General features: G+C 41.4%; 1 protein-coding gene across 4 annotated transcripts in view; it reads left to right on the top strand.

Annotated features, from left to right (window-relative positions):
• The window catches only part of RASEF (RAS and EF-hand domain containing), a 79,041-nt gene that overhangs the window by 17,540 nt on the left and 43,307 nt on the right, over positions 1–18,194 (top strand). For all 4 annotated transcript variants that reach the window (XM_045468342.1, XM_045468341.1, XM_045468340.1 and 1 more), the window contains exon 2: positions 16,015–16,161. In XM_045468342.1, coding sequence (XP_045324298.1) covers positions 16,015–16,161 — 147 coding nt within the window. The remainder of the gene's footprint in view (positions 1–16,014; positions 16,162–18,194) is intronic.

Below are 18,194 nucleotides of genomic sequence, written 5' to 3'. Positions count from 1 at the left end.
GGGTTTGTTTTCAGGACAACTGATCCTGGTATAATGTGAAAAAGTCAGATTTTGATAGGATTTTTGGCTGCTTCTTTTTTCTTTTTTTAAATCACATTCCAGAAAATCACCCTTTGGGTGTTGAGAAAATCAAATGAAAAAGTAATTAAACTTTCCTGCAGGATGCTGGGAAAGCATTGAAATGGACAGTTGATGAGCAGTGGAGTGTATCTCGGGAAGCTTCTCCCTTGTGGAAAACACGCCCCAGGCACCACTGAATGAGACCAGCGGTCTCTCAAAAGGTCTTAGCTGTTGAAATGTCAGATTAATGGTATCAGCAGCATTTTACTTTAAAAGGGAAATGTGTTCAAAAACATTATGAGGAAACCTCTACAGCGAATTTAACTTTAGTTTAATATTTTGGATCCACCTCTTTGCGTAAAACAGAGAGACTGTAAAGCCATTATTGATTAATCTTTATGTTTGATGGTTAGGTAAGAAGGTATGTAGGTAAAAATCAATGATACTTTAAAAGAAGTAGATTAAAAAATTCTTTGCTATGCTTTTCATACAGTAACTAAACAAACATTGCCATGTATACAAATAGTTTTAAGGTAGTTCAAGGATGCCGTAGAAAAAGCTTTCTTATTTAATTACATGATCTTTCAGAGAAAACTGTAGTAACCCTCGAGAGAGGTTTTTAAGAAGGCCAGAGCGGGTTGTATATGATGTACAACAAAATTTCTTGCCCATATCATCCATACACCGGCATAAGGTCAAGATTTAACTGTTCAAGAAAATGTGACTATAAAAAAAAAAATTAAAAAAAAAAAAAAAAGGGGGGGGCGCCTGGGTGGCGCAGTCGGTTAAGCGTCTGACTTCAGCCAGGTCACGATCTCGCGGTCCGTGAGTTCGAGCCCCGCGTCGGGCTCTGGGCTGATGGCTCAGAGCCTGGAGCCTGTTTCCGATTCTGTGTCTCCCTCTCTCTCTGCCCCTCCCCCGTTCATGCTCTGTCTCTCTCTGTCCCAAAAATAAATAAACGTTGAAAAAAAAAATTAAAAAAAAAAAAAAAAAGAAAATGTGACTATAGCTTTGGCACCAGTTATCTTTCCATGATGTCAATAATAATTTAGCATTATATGAATAATCAGTAGTAAGTTTTTGACATATACTAAATACAAATTCAAGAAATATGTTTGCTGCTGAGTGAACAGGTAGGATGCACTTATATTCCAGAATATGCTAATTTTAGGAGAGAAAAAATGTGCTCTTTAGTGGTACTCATGATTCTGAAACTAAAATGTATATGTTCGTTTGTTACAAATGCATCCTTGTGTATTAATGAGAAAATATAGTCAGGATTCACAACATTAGTTCAGCCATTCAGCTGGAGTTCTGATTTCAACAACCTCAGAACACAGAAAGGCAGATCTGAGGTGGATGGACAACGAAGGCACCTGTGCCTATTAGAGATATTAGTGACAAACCTCTGCAGGACAGACAGTTTCTGGAGTAGACAATTTTGGACTCTTTCCTAGTATTATATGGTAAATATTGGGCACGTCCCCTGTTAGAAACAATGCAAAATGAGAAAAGGGAAAAATAAATGAAGGGCAGCAGTGGGTTTAGAGTAACAGTGTACGCTCTTGCCTGTAGGGTTGAGATGTGCTTTCTGGAAAGCCCTGCTTTCTCACAGCATTCAGGAGGGGGTTGGCCCTTCTTCCTTGGCAGTTTGATTTCCCTTAGTTAGTCTCATCTCTGACTCTGTGACCAGCAAGGTTCATCTGCTCCCTCCTCAGCATGGACTTCCTCAGCCAACCTCAGATCCAGCACAGAAGTCCATATTCTCTTCTCCTCTTCAGCTCCCACTGAGTCCTCCTTCTCTAGGCTCTGGCCTCCTTTATTCATTGATGCAAGATCTGTGTCAGGTCAGCTTTCTGGTGCTGCAAGGGATATGGAGGCTGATAGGGTAACAGGGAAGGTAAACATTCACAGAAACAGTCCACAGAGCTTCAGATGAAGTGTGGCAGGGGATCTGAAGGGGAAGATTTCTTGTGGTTGAAACAGGGCAGGCTTCAGGGAGGAGGCAACTTTTGGGAGAGCCTTGACTGATATGCAGGGTTCACTTTCTGAAAGAGCTTTTTATTTATTTGTTTGTTTTGAAATTTATTTTTTTGAGAGAGAGAGAGAGAGAGAGAGAGAGCACACAAGCAGAGGAGCAGCAGAGAGAGAGAGGGAGAGAGGGGAATCCCAAGCAGGCTTCATGCCATCAGCAAAGAGCCCAGTGTGGGGCTCGTTCCTGTGAACTGTGAGATCATGACCTGAGCCGAAACCAAGAGTTGGACATTCAACCAGCTGAGCTACCCAGGTGCCCCAGGGTTTACTTTCTAGATAGGAAATACAAAGGGTTTTGATTTGATCAGAGAGCAATATCAAAGTACACTTTGACCAGGAAGGGATGCATGTGTTTCCGAACCCTTTTTAAGTCTTAAAATTTGAAAAAGATGGTTAAGGAATGGGATGATGTGAAATCAACCAAAGTGACGTATTTGATCTGAACATTGTCTCCTTTGTTGAAAATTTATGTATTACATGTTGAGCATTGCCGAAAATATTTGAGAACAGTAAGCACCTAAGAGTGCTTAGAATATAAGCAGGTTGAAGGAAATGAGGTAGAAAGTAGAGTGGTCATAGAATTGATCCTCAAACCCAGAATTTTCCTGTGAATAAAATGAGAGAAACTAATATGCTTGAGATTATCTAACTTTCTTGGAATTTTATTTTATTGTCTGACAAATTGCTTTTATTATATATGTGGTCCTTGAAATAGTTCTACTCAAAAAGTTTTAAAAATAAGGTTATTTCTAAAACATACACACATTGTATATACATTAAGGCAAAGAAAATCTTTTGATCAATCTTGTCACTGTTAAAAAATTGTGTAAGTGGAATAGTTAGTTTTGGAAAATACTTCAGCACTTTAATCAGTTACTTATTCATCTCTACTTCTCGTACTTCCACGAAGAATATATCTTTCTTCATTGTGGTCTTTTATGCTTTTTCTGCGCCATAAAATTGTTTGTGATCTTCTTTAGAGTTCCATTTTATGATTATTAAATTTGAAATTATTGACATCAGCATTAAGGCTTCTTTGAAGGTCATCATGTTTTTAACTGAGAAATTTATTCTCTGTCTAAGCGCTGAGGTACAGTCATAGAGAAAATTCTGCCATAAGCTTAGAGCAAATTCTGATAAATGGCAGATATTCTCAATTGTATTTAGTTTTAGTATGGAGAAGTGTAAATATTGACATACGTAAATATTTCCACCCTTGATGGTCACAAGTTCTACGCTTTCTGTCTTCAAAGTACTTTCAAAGTACTTTCTTTGACAAATACTTTGACAGATTTCTTAAGTTTTATAAGATAAGACTTGTCAGATGAGTTGTCTCCTATTATGATTCTTAGGAATGTTTTTCAGTACTGAGATGCTCCAGAATTGTAGGCCTTTTCAATTTCATTTTATTTTGGTACAGAGTATAAATTTAATCAAGTAAAAATAGGAGGTGGAGATATTCCAAATCATAATTACGGAATTTTAGAATTTAATTTGTGCAACATTTGAGCTTTTAATCTGTTTAGTTCATCAGTGCCTTCCTGTTTTCAGGCTTATTTTTCAGTGAATTCCAACCTCTAACAGCTACAGAAGCTGAAGGTAGTTTTTGTAGCTCCCATTGTTGACTAATTTGATAAAAGTTTTCCAGCAGCTTTTGAGCAAAATGTAATACCAACTTAGGGGACAGGTTTACAGAAAAACCATAGGATGATTTGTTAAGTAGTTCTCGAAAGGTTCAAATGCTTCCAAAACTTGAATGATGACAAGCCACGAAAAAAAGTAATCTCCACAAAAATGTTTAGATGCTGTAATGATATGTGTGAATATATTTGAAATTCTGATAGCTACAGCTTCTCTTTCAGTTGGTAAGAATATCAAAGCCTGTTTGGGTGCAGTCATATGCACCACTGACAGTTCCACATGTATTTCTACTCCATACATTTCTTAATTTAGTAAAAATTTAATTTTTAACTAAAAGATTTTTACTAAAAGTGCTTTCGTTTTATATTGCACTGAATTTATAGTCACATTTGTAATGAGTTTGGATGTTTTACCTTCAACAAAATGAACTTCCAAAAGCTTTACTCTGCATGAAGTGGATGGAAAAAAACAAAATCAAACCATTATTGGAATTAACTCCACTGATTTTCTTTTAGAAGCATTGATGACACTGATATAAAACTGGCCTCATTTATCTCTGCAGAGTTCCTTTTCTGCTAACCAGAGACACATAAACACTTGTTGCATCACCATGTGCATTTGTACAAGAAAACTTGGAAGTGACAATACACAGAATCAATTTAGAAAGATAGTCTTTTGATCTAAGGGAAGGGTCATGCTTTGCATGCTTTCATTCTGCAGCTGCATGAATGAATTGTAGACCCTGAACAGTTTTCTTAAAAGATGTAGATGCGGGGCGCCTGGGTGGCTCAGTCGGTTAAGTGTCAGACTTCGGCTCAGGTCATATCTCACGGTTTGTGAGTTTGAGCCCCGCATCTGGCTCTATGCTGACAGCTCAGAGCCTGGAGTCTGTTTCAAATTCTGTGTCTCCCTCTCTCTCTGCCCCTCCCCCTACTCATGCTCTGTCTCTCTTTCTCAAAAACAAATAAACATTAAAAAAATTTTTTAAAAAAGACGTAGATGCTTTTAGGAGATTTGTTATTTATTATCTTCTGGATTTCTTGCAGTTAATGGTATCAGTCTGGTCCACCATGGTGGAGGCTAAATGTTGACAAACTTTTTTTTTTTTTTTTACAAAAACTTCTTTTGTTTAGAATGTTTTTAGATTTACAGAAAAGTTGTGAAGATAGTACAGAGTTTCCCTATAACTTGCACCCACTTTCCCCCAGGATTAACATCTTGTGTTGGTATAGTACACTTGTTAACAATTAGTGAACTGATCCTGGTACATCCTTATTAACTTAAGTCCATACTTTATTAATATTTCCTCAGTTTCTCCCCAGTGGACTTTTGTGTTCAGCATCCCATCCAGGACACCACATTCCGTTTAGTTGTTATATCTGCATCAGTTCCTCTTGGCTGTGACAGGTGGCGAACATGATGATCAAGTTACACATTTATCACCATCATTTTTGTAGAAAGGAGATTTGGTACTTACCTTTTTAAAGCATGAACCTTTGTTCTTTGAAGTCATTGCTGCTAGAAGGGTTTATTGCAAAAATGTAAAGGCATTACTATTCAATAAAATAAGTAGTTATACATGTAAGTTTTACTAAAATGGTTCAGTTACAATAGCAAGAGCATTCTAGTTACTTTCTGTTGCTGTGGGGCAGGGTGGTCCGACTTCTGTTTTCTGTACCAATTTCATGTACACTGTGCCTTTAATTTCCTAATTTCTCATTGATTTGGCCACACAGCCTCCTGGCTGCCCTGTGCATCTTGCAGGTAGTGGCACAATAGGCTGGTTGCCCGGATGGCCAGCAGGGCAGCTGTCCCCAGCCTTTCTCCACCACCATCTGAGATCCACAAGAGTTTCCTGTCTACAGCTTCTCTTGTCTGAGCCTAATGTGTCTTATCAACGAGCATTCTGTTCCTTAGTCCTGAAAGGAAAGGCTTAGTTACACTGTGTCTGAAAAGGATCAGGAAAGGAGAGGTAGGCTTATCACTGATTGTCTTCTGATTTAGCCACCTGTTGGTGAGAAGTTTCTCCACTGCACGGGTGGGGTATGTCACACACCACTAGGTGACAGCAAGAGGTAAAAGGGTACAGATCCACAGCTCACCCTGGCTTATTGTAATGCAGCTGTTAATAACTTCGGTGCATAGTTAGTACATAGTTTAGTAATAGTTACCTACTGTTAATGTAGCTTTTTGATTAGCATTTATCCAGAGTTTTCCTTTTTTTTAAGTCAAGACAGAATACAGGACAACAGGATAAACTGAGATTGTCCCAGGCAAACCTGGGAAGGTGACAGATGTCTTCTAAAGGAAAATTTTGAATAGGAACTGATGTGGCACTCTTTTATTTTCTCCCTAACTCCCATCTTTCTTACCAAAACAAAGAGATTTTCAGTGAAAATACACCAGCTTGCACTAACATTACTGGATTATGCCTACATTTAACTTGATGCCAGGTAAATTGATAGAAGAGAAATACTGGGGGTATGAACGTGCAAGGTCAGTACTCTTAAGTAAAGAGGTATGTATTCTCACATACACCTGCACACATATAGAGCATGCTGACAATGTGATATCCGTATATAAAAAAAATTGTTCTGCACCTAGGGGCAAGATGTGAACGAAGGCCCGCCCATTCCCTTGTGTATAGAAAGCTAGGCCTGCATTGCCCCATGCTCATTACTGTGCTCAGGGCCTTCTGTTAATAGACTTATAACAGGGATCAAAGGAAGGTCCATTGGCCCTCGGCCTGTTTGTGTAAATAAGGTTTTATTGGAGCATAGCCAAGCTCATTCATTTATGGTTTGTCTATGCCTGTTTTCATGCTACAATGTCAAGGTTGAGTATTTGCAACAGAAATCGTAAATGCTTTCTGACTGGTGCTTTACAGAAGACTTTTACTGACTCTTTCTTTTGGAGCACTTGGACCCAATTCCAGCATGGGTGGGGGTTGACCTCTGCACCCCCTCCCCCACCAAAACCAAGCAATCCTTGAACACCAGCAGGGTGTTCAAGAATTCAACTCAATTCTGACAGTTGGAGATAACATCAGATGCCATAGGTTAAGGGTTCATCCCCCATCCCCACTGCAGATGCCAGTCACAAGCCCCAGGCTGTTACCTGTGCTTCTGACTGATTGGGTTTCAATTAATTCACTAGAGAGGCTCACAGAACTCGGGGAGACACCTACTTAACATTTACCAGTTTATTAAAGGGTATGACCTAATATGTATCAGCCACGTGAAGAGATACCTAGGATGAGGTCCTAACCAAAGGAGATTCTGTCCTCATGGAGCTTGGGGCCCACCTCGGTGGCACATGGAAGTGTTCTGGCTTTCCCCAAACATGGAAACTCTCTGAAAAGGAGCAAAAAAAATGTTCTCTTGGGTTTTTATGGAGGGTTCATTACACAGTCATGATTGGCTAAATTGTTGGCCATTGGCGCGTCTCCTCTCCCTGGAGGTCATGGTGTGGGGTGGGTGGGGCTGAAAGTTTCAACTCTTTAATCCTATGGTTGGTCTTCCTGGCAACCAATCACTGCCCTAGGATGGGATCCAAAAGTCACCTTCGTTAATAAAAAGACTCCCATTTCACCTTTATGGCTCTGGAGCTTTTCAGGAACTGTGGGTGAATACCAAATCTATCTGAGAAATGTATTTTGGTCACCTGAGTGACCAAATATATATTTCTTATGAATCATTATATCACATGCCTAGACCATAAGCTTTGCAGACTGACCTCGGGCATGACCCAGTTATTTTTTAGTTTCTTCGGCACTGGCACCCATAAGACGGCAGTTCTGTCTGTGAGGTTTCCACATCACATCACTTTTTCCCTTTTGGCCCCTTCCCAAAACACAACCCAGAAGCACACAGGAGATAACCCCTAGTTCTTTTTAATGCATTGGGGTAGAGGAGTCAAGAGCAATAACAGACCATAATAATGGCCAACATTTATGGATTCCCTGCAGTGTGCCTGGTACAGTTGTGTGTGCTTCAGTAGGAGTTAATGGTCGCATTATGTGGTAGGTTCCATTACTGTCCTCACTTTATGTCTGAGGAAACTGAAGCTCAGGAGGTTAAGCGTTTTGCCCTGGGTCACGAAGCCAGATGTGGTGAGGAAGCATTTGATTTAGCCAGGCCATTACACTTCCCCCACGCACTATTCATTCATGACTGAGGCAAGCCTCAGCTGTTGGGAGCGTGCCCTCCCTAAACCTTTAGTACAGTGCCTCTTGCTGTTTCTGTCTTCCTCCCTCCATTGGTAAACTCCCAGTAACTAAATGTCAGTGATTTCAAATAGGAAGCAATTTACAATTTGAAATGTTTCTAGACTTTGAATCATCTCCCAGGGAGTTTCCATTTTAAAATCTTTGCTGGAATGTTACCATATAAGTGCTTAGGGAAGTAAAATACTCGTCAGGGTGATGGGAATCCTGAAGGAATTTTATCCGTGGGAGATGTATTTGGGAGGGGGCCTGGATGAGGCACTGGTGGTTGAACACCCAGACTAGATCATCCTCTGCCTGAGCAGTAGCAAAGCAGAGCCAAGGAAAGGCCAGGCCAGGACTGGCTTGTCTTTCTGTCTGTGGGATGGTGGGACCGAGTTGAAGAGATCATTATTTTTTTTTTTTTCCCTCTGGAAGGGAGAGCCGGAAATAATTTTGTAACTGAGTTAATGTTCTCACCTTTTGTGAGAACACCAGCGGGAATCACTTCCAGTCAGAGGCAGCCGGCTTCAGGCGGTTAGTGGGCCGAGAGGTACACCCTTGTCTGGAGAGAGAGACACGAACTTCACAGAGAGAGCTAATTCTGCCTTAGGGCCAGAGCTGGATTTGGCTGTTGGAATTTATTTTCTAGTCATTTGGGGTTTATTCTGAAATATGATGTACTATGTAATAAGAGTACGTTTTGAAGTCAGTCAGTACCTTTTATCTAACTTGTGTGGGGGTAAAAGGATAAGCCTTTCCACTTACTGACCAAATGACAGTATGGGTGGTTCAGGGCATCCAGAGAGATCAGCTGGTGTCACCTGAATAGGAATATACCCATTTTTATTACCCCCAAAGAGAAATAAAGCTATCTGATTTTTAAATTATTTTTTATTTATTTTTTATTTTAGAGAGAGAAAGAGAGAGACCAAGTGGGATAGAGGGGCAGAGGCAGAGAATCTCAAGCAGGCACCATGCCCAGTGTGGAGCCTGACATGGGGCTTGATCCCATGACCCTGGGATCATGACCTGAGCCGAAATCAAGAGTCAGATGCTCAACTGACTGAGCCACACAGGCACCCTGAAACTATCAGATTTTTTAAAAAAAGATTTAGTTTTTAGAGCAATTTTAGGTCCATGGAAAAATTAAGAGGAATGTGCAGAGATCTCCCATATACCCCCTGGCCACACACTTGCCAACTTCCTCCATTTTCCAGAACTCCCATCAGAATGATACATTTGTTACAATTGATGAACCTACATTTATACATCATAGTCACCCAGATTCCTTATTTTACATTAGGGTTCACTTGTGTACATTATGTGGGCAAAGGTACTGTGACATATACCCATTATTATGGTACAGAGTATTTTCATTGCCCTAATGAAATACTGTCTCCAGGTTTTACCTTTTCCAGAATGTCATAGAATTGGAATTAATATGTAATCTCTTCAGATTGGTTTGTTTCATGTAGTAATATGCATCGAAAGTTCCTCAATTCTTCTCATGGCTTCATGGGTCAGTTTTTTAGTGTTGGGCACTATTTTGTTGTCTGGATGCACCCGAGTTTATCCACTCACCTACCCAAGAACATCTATCTGGGTTGCTTCCCGGTTTTGGTAATTATGACTGAGGTGGCTATACGGATTCATATGCAGGGTTTTGTGTGGACATAAGTTTTCAACTCCTTTAGGTAAATTGCTAGATTGTATGGCTAAGAGTACATTTAGTTTTCTAAGTAACTGTCAAACTGTCTTCCCAAGTGAATACCATTTTGCATTCCTGCCAGCAATGAATGAGAGTTCCTGTTGATCCACATCCTCACCAGGATTTGATGTTGTCAGTGTTCTGGATTTTGGCCATTCTAATAGGTGTTGTCGTGGTATCTTTTGTTTTCATTTGCATTTCCCTGATGCCATATGATGTGGAGCAGTTCTTCATATGTTTATTTATCATCTGTATATCTTCCTTGGTGAGGTGTCTGTTAAGGTCTTTGACTCATTTTTTAAGTCAGGTTGTTTGTTTTCTTACTGAGTTTTAAGGGTTTTTGAGGGGTATATTTTGGATGACACTACATTATCAGATGTACCTTTTGCAGATATTTTCTCCAGTCTGTGGCTTCTCATTTTCTTGGCACTTTCACAAAGCAGTTTTTAATTTTAGTGGAGTCCAGCTTCTCAGTTCTTTCTTTAATGGATTATGCCTTTGGTGTTGTATCTGAAACTTTGTTGCCATACCCATGGTCATCTAGGTTTTCTCCTTTCTTATCTTCTAGAAGCCTTATAGTTTGGCATTTTACATTTAGGTCTGTGATCCATTTTGACTTCATTTTGGCGAAGGGTATGAATTCTGTGTCTCTGTTGGTTCTTTTGTAAGAGGAAGCCCAGTTCTAGCACCGTTTGTTGCAAAGACTCTCTTCGCTCCATTGTATATTACCTTTGCTCTTTTGTCAAATATCCATTGACTATATTCATCTGGGTCTCTTTATGGGCTCTCTGTTCTGTTCTTGTGATCTGTTGGTCTATATGATCAGATTTTACTTGTCTATAATTTTACACATTCTATGGCAAAGGAAAGTAGAAGTTCATGAAAACTTCTGAAGTTGTACATTTCTGGATTCAGTGACAATGGACTCAGATTTACCTTTATCTCTACAAACTTGTTTCAAAGTCCTTTGCTTTATTACCTGCTTCAGCCAAAACGTTGTGAAGATGGGAATAGGAAAGATGCATGCTTGATTAAGTTATCACTTCATTTTAACACTTCCACTGGATTCCTACTCTCTCAGTAACTGCCCTGCACCCCCACTGTGTCTCTGCTGTGCTTTCGGGTCCTGTGAGGTCCTCTGGCTCCTGCTAACTTCTCAGGCCACATCCACATCTGATGCTGCTGCTGTCCCTCCCCAACTCTGAGCTGTCCAGCCCCACCAGCTTCTTCCAGTTACCTGCTCCCTGCCCCCACCTCTTCAACTTATGGTTACAGGTGCCTGGGACAGGCCACCATTCCCTCACTTCTTTCCTACTTTCTGCCTAATTGAGATCTACTCATCCCTCAAGTAGTCCCTTAAAGGCTGGTCATGTTCACCTGTCTATGCTGCCAGAGCATCTTGTACTTAACCTTCAAATGAGGGAAGGAACTCAGTCTGTTTTTTAGCATTTTACTTTTAGGATGTAGCATGGTGCCCCTTGCATGGCATGAATGTTTTAATTTCCCACGCTCATATATTAGTGTCATAATGTCAGTTTTCTTATGGCAGTCGCTACTGTACAATGATGCAGACATTGGCACTTAATGCTGTTAGCTTTTGTTCATAGCAAACTGTTTGGGCTTTAGATCTGTTTAACTTATAGTTTGAATGAATAGGTTAGCTCCCTATTTTAATGCTTAAGGGAGCAAGACTTGGAATCTAATGGAGTCTTTTCCTAACAACGTTATTGGATCACTGTGTTCCTTCGTGCGGAGTGGTGTTGTCTGTGCTTGGCTGTTCCCAGAGGTGCCCTTATTATTATTTTTTTTAATGTTTATTTATTTTTGAGAGAGAGTGAGTGAGCACACAAGCAGGGGAGGGGGAGAGAGAGAGAGGGAGAGGGAAACAGAATCTGAAGCAGGCTTCAGGCTCTAAGCTGTCAGCACAGAGCCCCACAAGTGGCTTGAACTCACAAACAGACTGTGACCTGAGCCGGCAACCACCTGAGCCCCCCAGGTGCCCCCCAGAGGTGTCCTTAGACCAGAGGTGTGCAGGCATTCTAAATACCAGCTCTACTACATTACATACACATAAAGGTAGATATAGACGTGCTCTTCTAAATAAAGTGTTAATCCTGTGAAAATATGTGACCCTTTAAAAATTTTTGCACATCTTAAGCATACCTGTTTTTCTTCCAAGTTCATGTAATAGCCCTTTCAGCTTCAGTGGGAATATTTGTGATTTAAAATGCATATTTCCCAGGATAATTTTATTTTGGTTTTTATTTTTTATTTTCCCAGGGACAATTTTAAAATTCTAAGTTGTGGGGCGCCTGGGTGGCTCAGTCGGTTGAGCGTCCGACTTCAGCTCAGGTCACGATCTCACGGTCCACGTGTTCGAGCCCCGCGTCGGGCTCTGGGCTGATGGCTCAGAGCCTGGAGCCTGCTTCTGATTCTGTGTCTCCCTCTCTCTCTGCCCCTCCCCCGTTCATGCTGTGTCTCTCTCTGTCTCAAAAATAAATAAACGTTAAAAAAAAAAATTCTAAGTTGTGAATTTTTCATCAGTAATTAGCCATCACCGCTGTCCTTTTTTTTTTTTTTTAAACATGATCTTGTAGTTTATCAGACAAGAAGATGAGTAGGCTCGAGTTTTAAACATCTAAAGCTGGTTGACAATTCAGTGCGTGTTTTTCTCTGATCTGATGTCTTTCTCAGCCTTTCATTTGATCTCTTTACTTCAGACATAGATTACTTTTAGTGTTAGGGGCTCTCCCAGCACTGAAGTGCAGAGAGCATGTTTTGTCTTGGCTGACTAAAGCATATGATTCGACCCTCTGTTTTTACCCAGTATTTGTCAAGCACACCTATAAACAGGTGTACGTGGTACTTGTGAATCCAAACGTAATTGCCTGAGATGAGTCCCTGGACTTAACGAATTAAAAGAGCTTCAGGCTTGTCACCACCGGACACCACACTCAGACCCACCTGTGCCACCCTGGGTTGGGCCAGAAAAAACCAGATCTGTGTGTGTGGCATTGTGCATCCTCTGCTTGTTTAACCTTTGATGGCAGGAGCAAGGACACTGGGGAGGCCAGTGACTGTGGCACTCTTAGCAGAATAAAGATCGTCTTGGCACCAAATAGTGGCACCAAGTCTGCTGAGCTGAAGAACCCACATGTGTTTAGCTGCCTGTGCACGGGGCACGGCATTGAAAGCTTGCATAGAGGGACCAGGTATCATCTCTTGTTACAATAAGACATTTTTTGTCTTTGTTTTTTTCCATGAGGTGTCAGAATTGCCAGGTACTTTCTGGTGGCTGTCTCAGCATAATCCAGGTGGTTCTCTGGTTTCACAGATAGAGACCAAATGAAGCACACAGGAATATGGGGGGCGGGGGAAGGTCGGAATGTGCCTTATTGTCTCCTAACGTGCTTTCCCCAAATAGCTTTAGGCAAACCAAATTTTATGAGATTATCTCATTTTAATCTTAGTCATGCCTTCCTTCTTTAAAGGAGTCTCTTTGTGATGTGGACAATCCCTGCAGCGATAATATACATCCTTCTGCAAAGTAGGTTTTTAAAAATCTTGGTATGTTAAATCTTCTTCATGCCCTTGGGACCCCTGAAGACCAGCTCAACGTCTACTCTTGGCACGAAGAGCTAGTTTCTCCATGGGGAGCTGGACTCGAGCCAGATGGGCTGAGATGGAATCCTGGCTTTGCTATCAGGGCAATGCTTACCTGTCTCTGCCTCAGTTTCCTCTTCGGTAAACAGGATACTAGTGGTAACTTCTTTATAGGGTTGCCAGGAGGGTTGAGTGACTAGTACATAATAAATGCTAAATCACTGCCTGGACTACATATGGAAGGTGCTTAGTAAGTATCTGCTTCAGTATATGAATGCTTCAGAAGAGTCTTTTGTTTCCTTGAAAGAGAGTGGGTGGTGGTGGTAAAGACTTAACCCTGGTCATAGAAGCTTTTACGTAGTAAATACAAAGCTAGCACGGAAGAGGATGAGGAAGTAATTTAATCTGGAAGAGGATGATTAAAAAAACAACATAGGAAACTATAATGCCAACTTTTTAAGTTCAAACTGACTGTAACAAGTTCCAAGTCATAGTGGCTTGGAACAAACTTGCAAAATACAAACTTATTTCTTTCTCGTGTGTCATTCAGATTAAAGTGGTCAGGCAGCCCTGCAGGGCAGGTGACCTCAGTGTGGGGACTCCAGAATCCCAGCGCACTCTATCCTGTGTCTTTGCCATATTAGAGTTCTCCACTTAAACTATGAGGATGAGGAAGAGAGATGGAAATAGGTAGAGGAGTGGGAAGAGAGGGAGAGGGAAAGGGGTGGAAGGAGAGACACAGAGAGAGAGAGACAGACAAAAATGAGTATAAGCTGAGGATTTTATGAAGGATTTTAGGGAATAAGCCATGAAGTGGCAAACACACCATTTCTCTTCCCACTCCATTGATCAGAACTAGTCACATGGCTCCGGTGTACTTGCCTGCGGTTCTGGGAAGTGGCTTCTCCCTGTGTGCCCGGTAAGAAGAAGCAGGACAGATGAGCATTCCAGTAGTCTGTAGCATGATGGTTAACTATAGAACCTATCTTCTGATGATGGCAGATACTTTCTAGAATTGATCTGTTTGTATACTTCACTGTAAACCATCCGAAATTCTTTATAATGTCAAGACCAGCAAAGGACTTGAGAAGATTTAGAAATCATTATGTGTCTTTCTTATTTTTGAAATTTGCGGAAAGTCAGGAAATCTGATCTCTGCTTCTGAACGTTTTATTGTGCTGTTAGCCACTAAACAAGGACTCTAGGTGACAGTATCTTAATGGCCATCTCTGACAGGCAGGTCCCTATTAAGGAGAAAGTTTTTATGTTTTGTATTCTGCTGGTGATCCGTAAATGACAAAAGGCAAAGAAGTTAATGATCCAGTTATGCACTGAGGTTGCATGGGACAATATAAGAGTATTTTTTGTTTTGTTTCCTGCTCTAGTAAGTACAGCTCACTGTTGCAACTAGCATTTGTACTCCGCTCTGATGGGAACGGTGATGACTGCTTTCTGTCTTATATCAAATAAAGTGACTTCATCCTGCAGGTTTATTAATAACATTTCACTTGAGCAGTTCTTTTGAATCATAATTGGCATCTACACAGATTGAACAGTTTATTTAAGACCTAGGGGATTTTATAGCCACATAGGCACCCCTTGAGGCCATGCTTAACTAAGCTTCTAGGTTAATATATACCTCAGATTTTTCACTGTTTCATAGTTCAGTGGATTAAGTGAATTCAGTGGATTAAGTTCAGGGATTCAGTGAATCCCGTTTCTTCTGCAAGGTTCAGATGTCTAACACAATTGGGAAGCAAAATAGTGTTATGGTGTATCATGTGGTCTTCAGCCTCAGACTGGGGTGGAATCCCAGCTCTGTCACTCAGTCACTCAGGGACTTTTTATCGTTGGCTCTGGTTGCCTAGGTATCTCTAGTAACAAATACCAGACTGGGTGGCTTCAACAACCAAGATTTCTCACATTTTTGGAGGCTAGAAGTCCCAGATCACGGCGTTAGCGGGGTTGGTTCTTTCTGAGGCCTGTCTCCTGGGCTTTTCTTCACAGGGTCTTCCTTTCTGTGTCTTCACAGGGTCTTCCTTCCTTCCTTTGCGCACCAGGTCCTGAACTTGAGTCAGGGGCACCGCGAGCCCCCCTGACTCACTCCTTTATCCTCCAGCAGGCAGGCTGCCAAGGCGCATCAGTTTTTCTTTTGAAATGACTCTGGAGTATTTGTCTTTTAATAAAAGTTAATGACAAATAGAATTGTCACATATAAGTATATATGAGTTTATATGAAGTAATTTTTAATGGACTATCAAATAACAGGTATACTCACTCTTCTGATCATAAATGCTGATATATGTCTTATTAGAGATTGGTGGAACACGTTATTAATCGGTTTAATGGTTACCTCACTTTTTTTCTGTACATCTATTTTTTACCTTTCTGTTAAAGAATAAAAAGAAAAACAGCAGTAACTCCCTATCATTCCCTCCCTATGCACTGGTCTACATCTTCTAACACTAAGTCATGACCTTATAAAACTAAATATATACAGTTTTTATTTATCCAGTCATCCCTCAATAAATCCAGGAAAAAATGAGCTTGCTGTTCCACTTAAAAAATAATACGGAGAATAAGGCAACGGCATCTCTTCCCTCTCTTCCGGTCCTTCTATTGTTGCTTTTTTCTTCCTTGGTTCTTACGTATTTTATTCCTCAAAGTATTGTGAAAATTTGCCTTTTTATTTTTTACTTGGTTTAATTTAGTTTTTAATTTTAATTAAAAAAAATTTTTTTTTTTTTTTTTTTTTTGGCAGAAAAGAGCAAGTCAGTACCTTGTATCTAAACATCAACCTTGTGGAGCCAAGACTAATTCAGCCATACGAACATGTTATAAGGAACTTCATCCGCGAGATCAAACTGCAAAGCACAGAAATGGAAAGCCTGGCCATTGCAGTGAAGAGGTATTAGAACCTTTCCTTTCTCTGTGGCACGCGGGGGTCCTTTAACTGGCTCTCTGACCAGGTGGCACGTGGACTGAACTGAACTGTTGCATCATGTTGTGGGTGGGCTTCCTGAGCCTCAGGAACCTGGAGCTGCCTAAACTCAGCCAGCTATGAGGGCAGCTGCGTTGGGCAGTACTTTGTAGCGGCGGCCAGCAGCCCATCAGTAGGTCGCTGTGACCCTGTCATATAAACTTTTCAAGGCCAATGATTCCATACAGACCAGTTCAGAGAGATTTGTTATCTTCTATCCAGCCACTTGAAATGTACGGGAAACTTTTCATCCAGAGAGGCAGACAGGACTCCCATTTGAAGCCTGGCCTCGTCACTGACAGGTGTGTGACTTTGGGCAGGTTTCTGCATCTGCAGAATGAAACGATAAATATTCACCTTCTCAGGGTGTTGAGATGCAGTCAACGATGTCATGGCTGGAGCCCCTGGCGCGGGCTTAGTGGTGGGACTCTTCCTGTCTCCGGCCCTCCCCACCCAGCCTGAACTGAAAGCCAAAAAGCTTTAATCGCGTACTGTCATGCAGACAGTTTGTGTAAGCCATTCATCTTATTGGTTTTACCAGCAGCCCAGTGCAGAGAAAGAGCTTAGATATGTTACAATCCAAACATCAGCCTTTTTCCCCCCCGGAAGGACCACAGTCCTTTGGCAGTAGTGGGAAAGAGGGCATGTTGTTTGCCCTAATTCCTGGGTGTTCTGCCCCACAGATGCTCGTTGCTGCCATCTGTTTTACCGACATCTCCGAGCGTGCAGCACGTCCTGCTGGTCTCTGCCAGGACTTGTGACAGCCTCTTTGATAGGATGTGCTCCATGTGCATGGAGGCAGGAGAGGGCTATTCCTCTGTCTCTTTATTCTTTCCTTCAAAATGATGATCAAACTATCTAGTTGACTCTCTGCAGTAAGTGAAGGGAATTAACATATAGAAGAGTAATGTTTTAAAACATTGATGCTAAGTAGGACTTTGTATAGTGCTGGGGTCACGCAAGAGTTGTACCATTCACAGGGGGTTTCTTAGAAAATTTTCAGTTCCTGACCCTGAACTTCTCCCTCAAGTTTGCCTGCTAGGGGCTTTCAGTAGGGTAGGAGGGTGGTCCTCTGCATTCCAAATTCTGTAGAGCATTATGGAGCTGGGGGTGATTCACAGACACACGTGTTGAGATTTTAGAGTATCCAGTGAATACGTCTTAAAACAGACTAACTTCCCTGTACGCACACACACACATATACACACACAGACTCACACAAAACCATGTGGAACACACACACACATTTACATGTGACCTTTAAGGATGTTACCATGTAAACCCATCGGAGGGAAAAGAATGGGATTCTTAATGTTCTCATCAGCAGCCAGGCTGCTCTGCTCCTGTGGAGTGAGTGTGTCATGTGTGTTGAGCTGTGTTAGTGCTTCTCTCCTTCCTGCTTCTGTGTTGTCTGGGTGGAATCCACAGTCAGGCTCTGCCCTAGCTGTCTGAGACCTCGCTGAAGGGCTTACATGACAACTGTGCAGTTATCTTATGTTCTTACCTGAGGGCCATCCGTCCTCACCTGGGCTTTTTGGTTGGGGGAGGGTCTCCATCTTTTCACCCTGCCCTTGGACCTAAAGAATGGTCCTAGTGTCTGGATGGGAGCCCTGGACTAGGTTAGAGTGGACAGTCTTCATCTCATTAGACATTTCACTAGGAGTTAGGAATAGCTGGGGGCAAACACTGTGTCATTATAGAGTACCCCAATTTACCAAAAAAAAAAGTTGCTCAGAAATGAGGAGGTGGAAAGAACAATTCAGGAGCAGTCTCAGATGCCCAGATGTTTAGAAGGAGCATCTGGATATCTAGAAGGGGCAGTTGGAAAAATGGTCATAGAGGGAGAAGGGATATGTGGCTTGGCTGTTTACATTCCCAGAGTTGACCAAATCAAACCAAAGTTGCTCTGGAGATATGTAATTCCTAGATTTCAGACAGTAAGTATTTATAAACGAACCAGA

The sequence above is a fragment of the Leopardus geoffroyi genome, chromosome D4 (genome assembly GCF_018350155.1).
Source record: "Leopardus geoffroyi isolate Oge1 chromosome D4, O.geoffroyi_Oge1_pat1.0, whole genome shotgun sequence".
Classification (NCBI taxonomy): domain Eukaryota; kingdom Metazoa; phylum Chordata; class Mammalia; order Carnivora; family Felidae; genus Leopardus; species Leopardus geoffroyi.
Note: the sequence above shows the minus strand (reverse complement) of the source record. Positions and strands in the feature narration are given on the sequence as shown.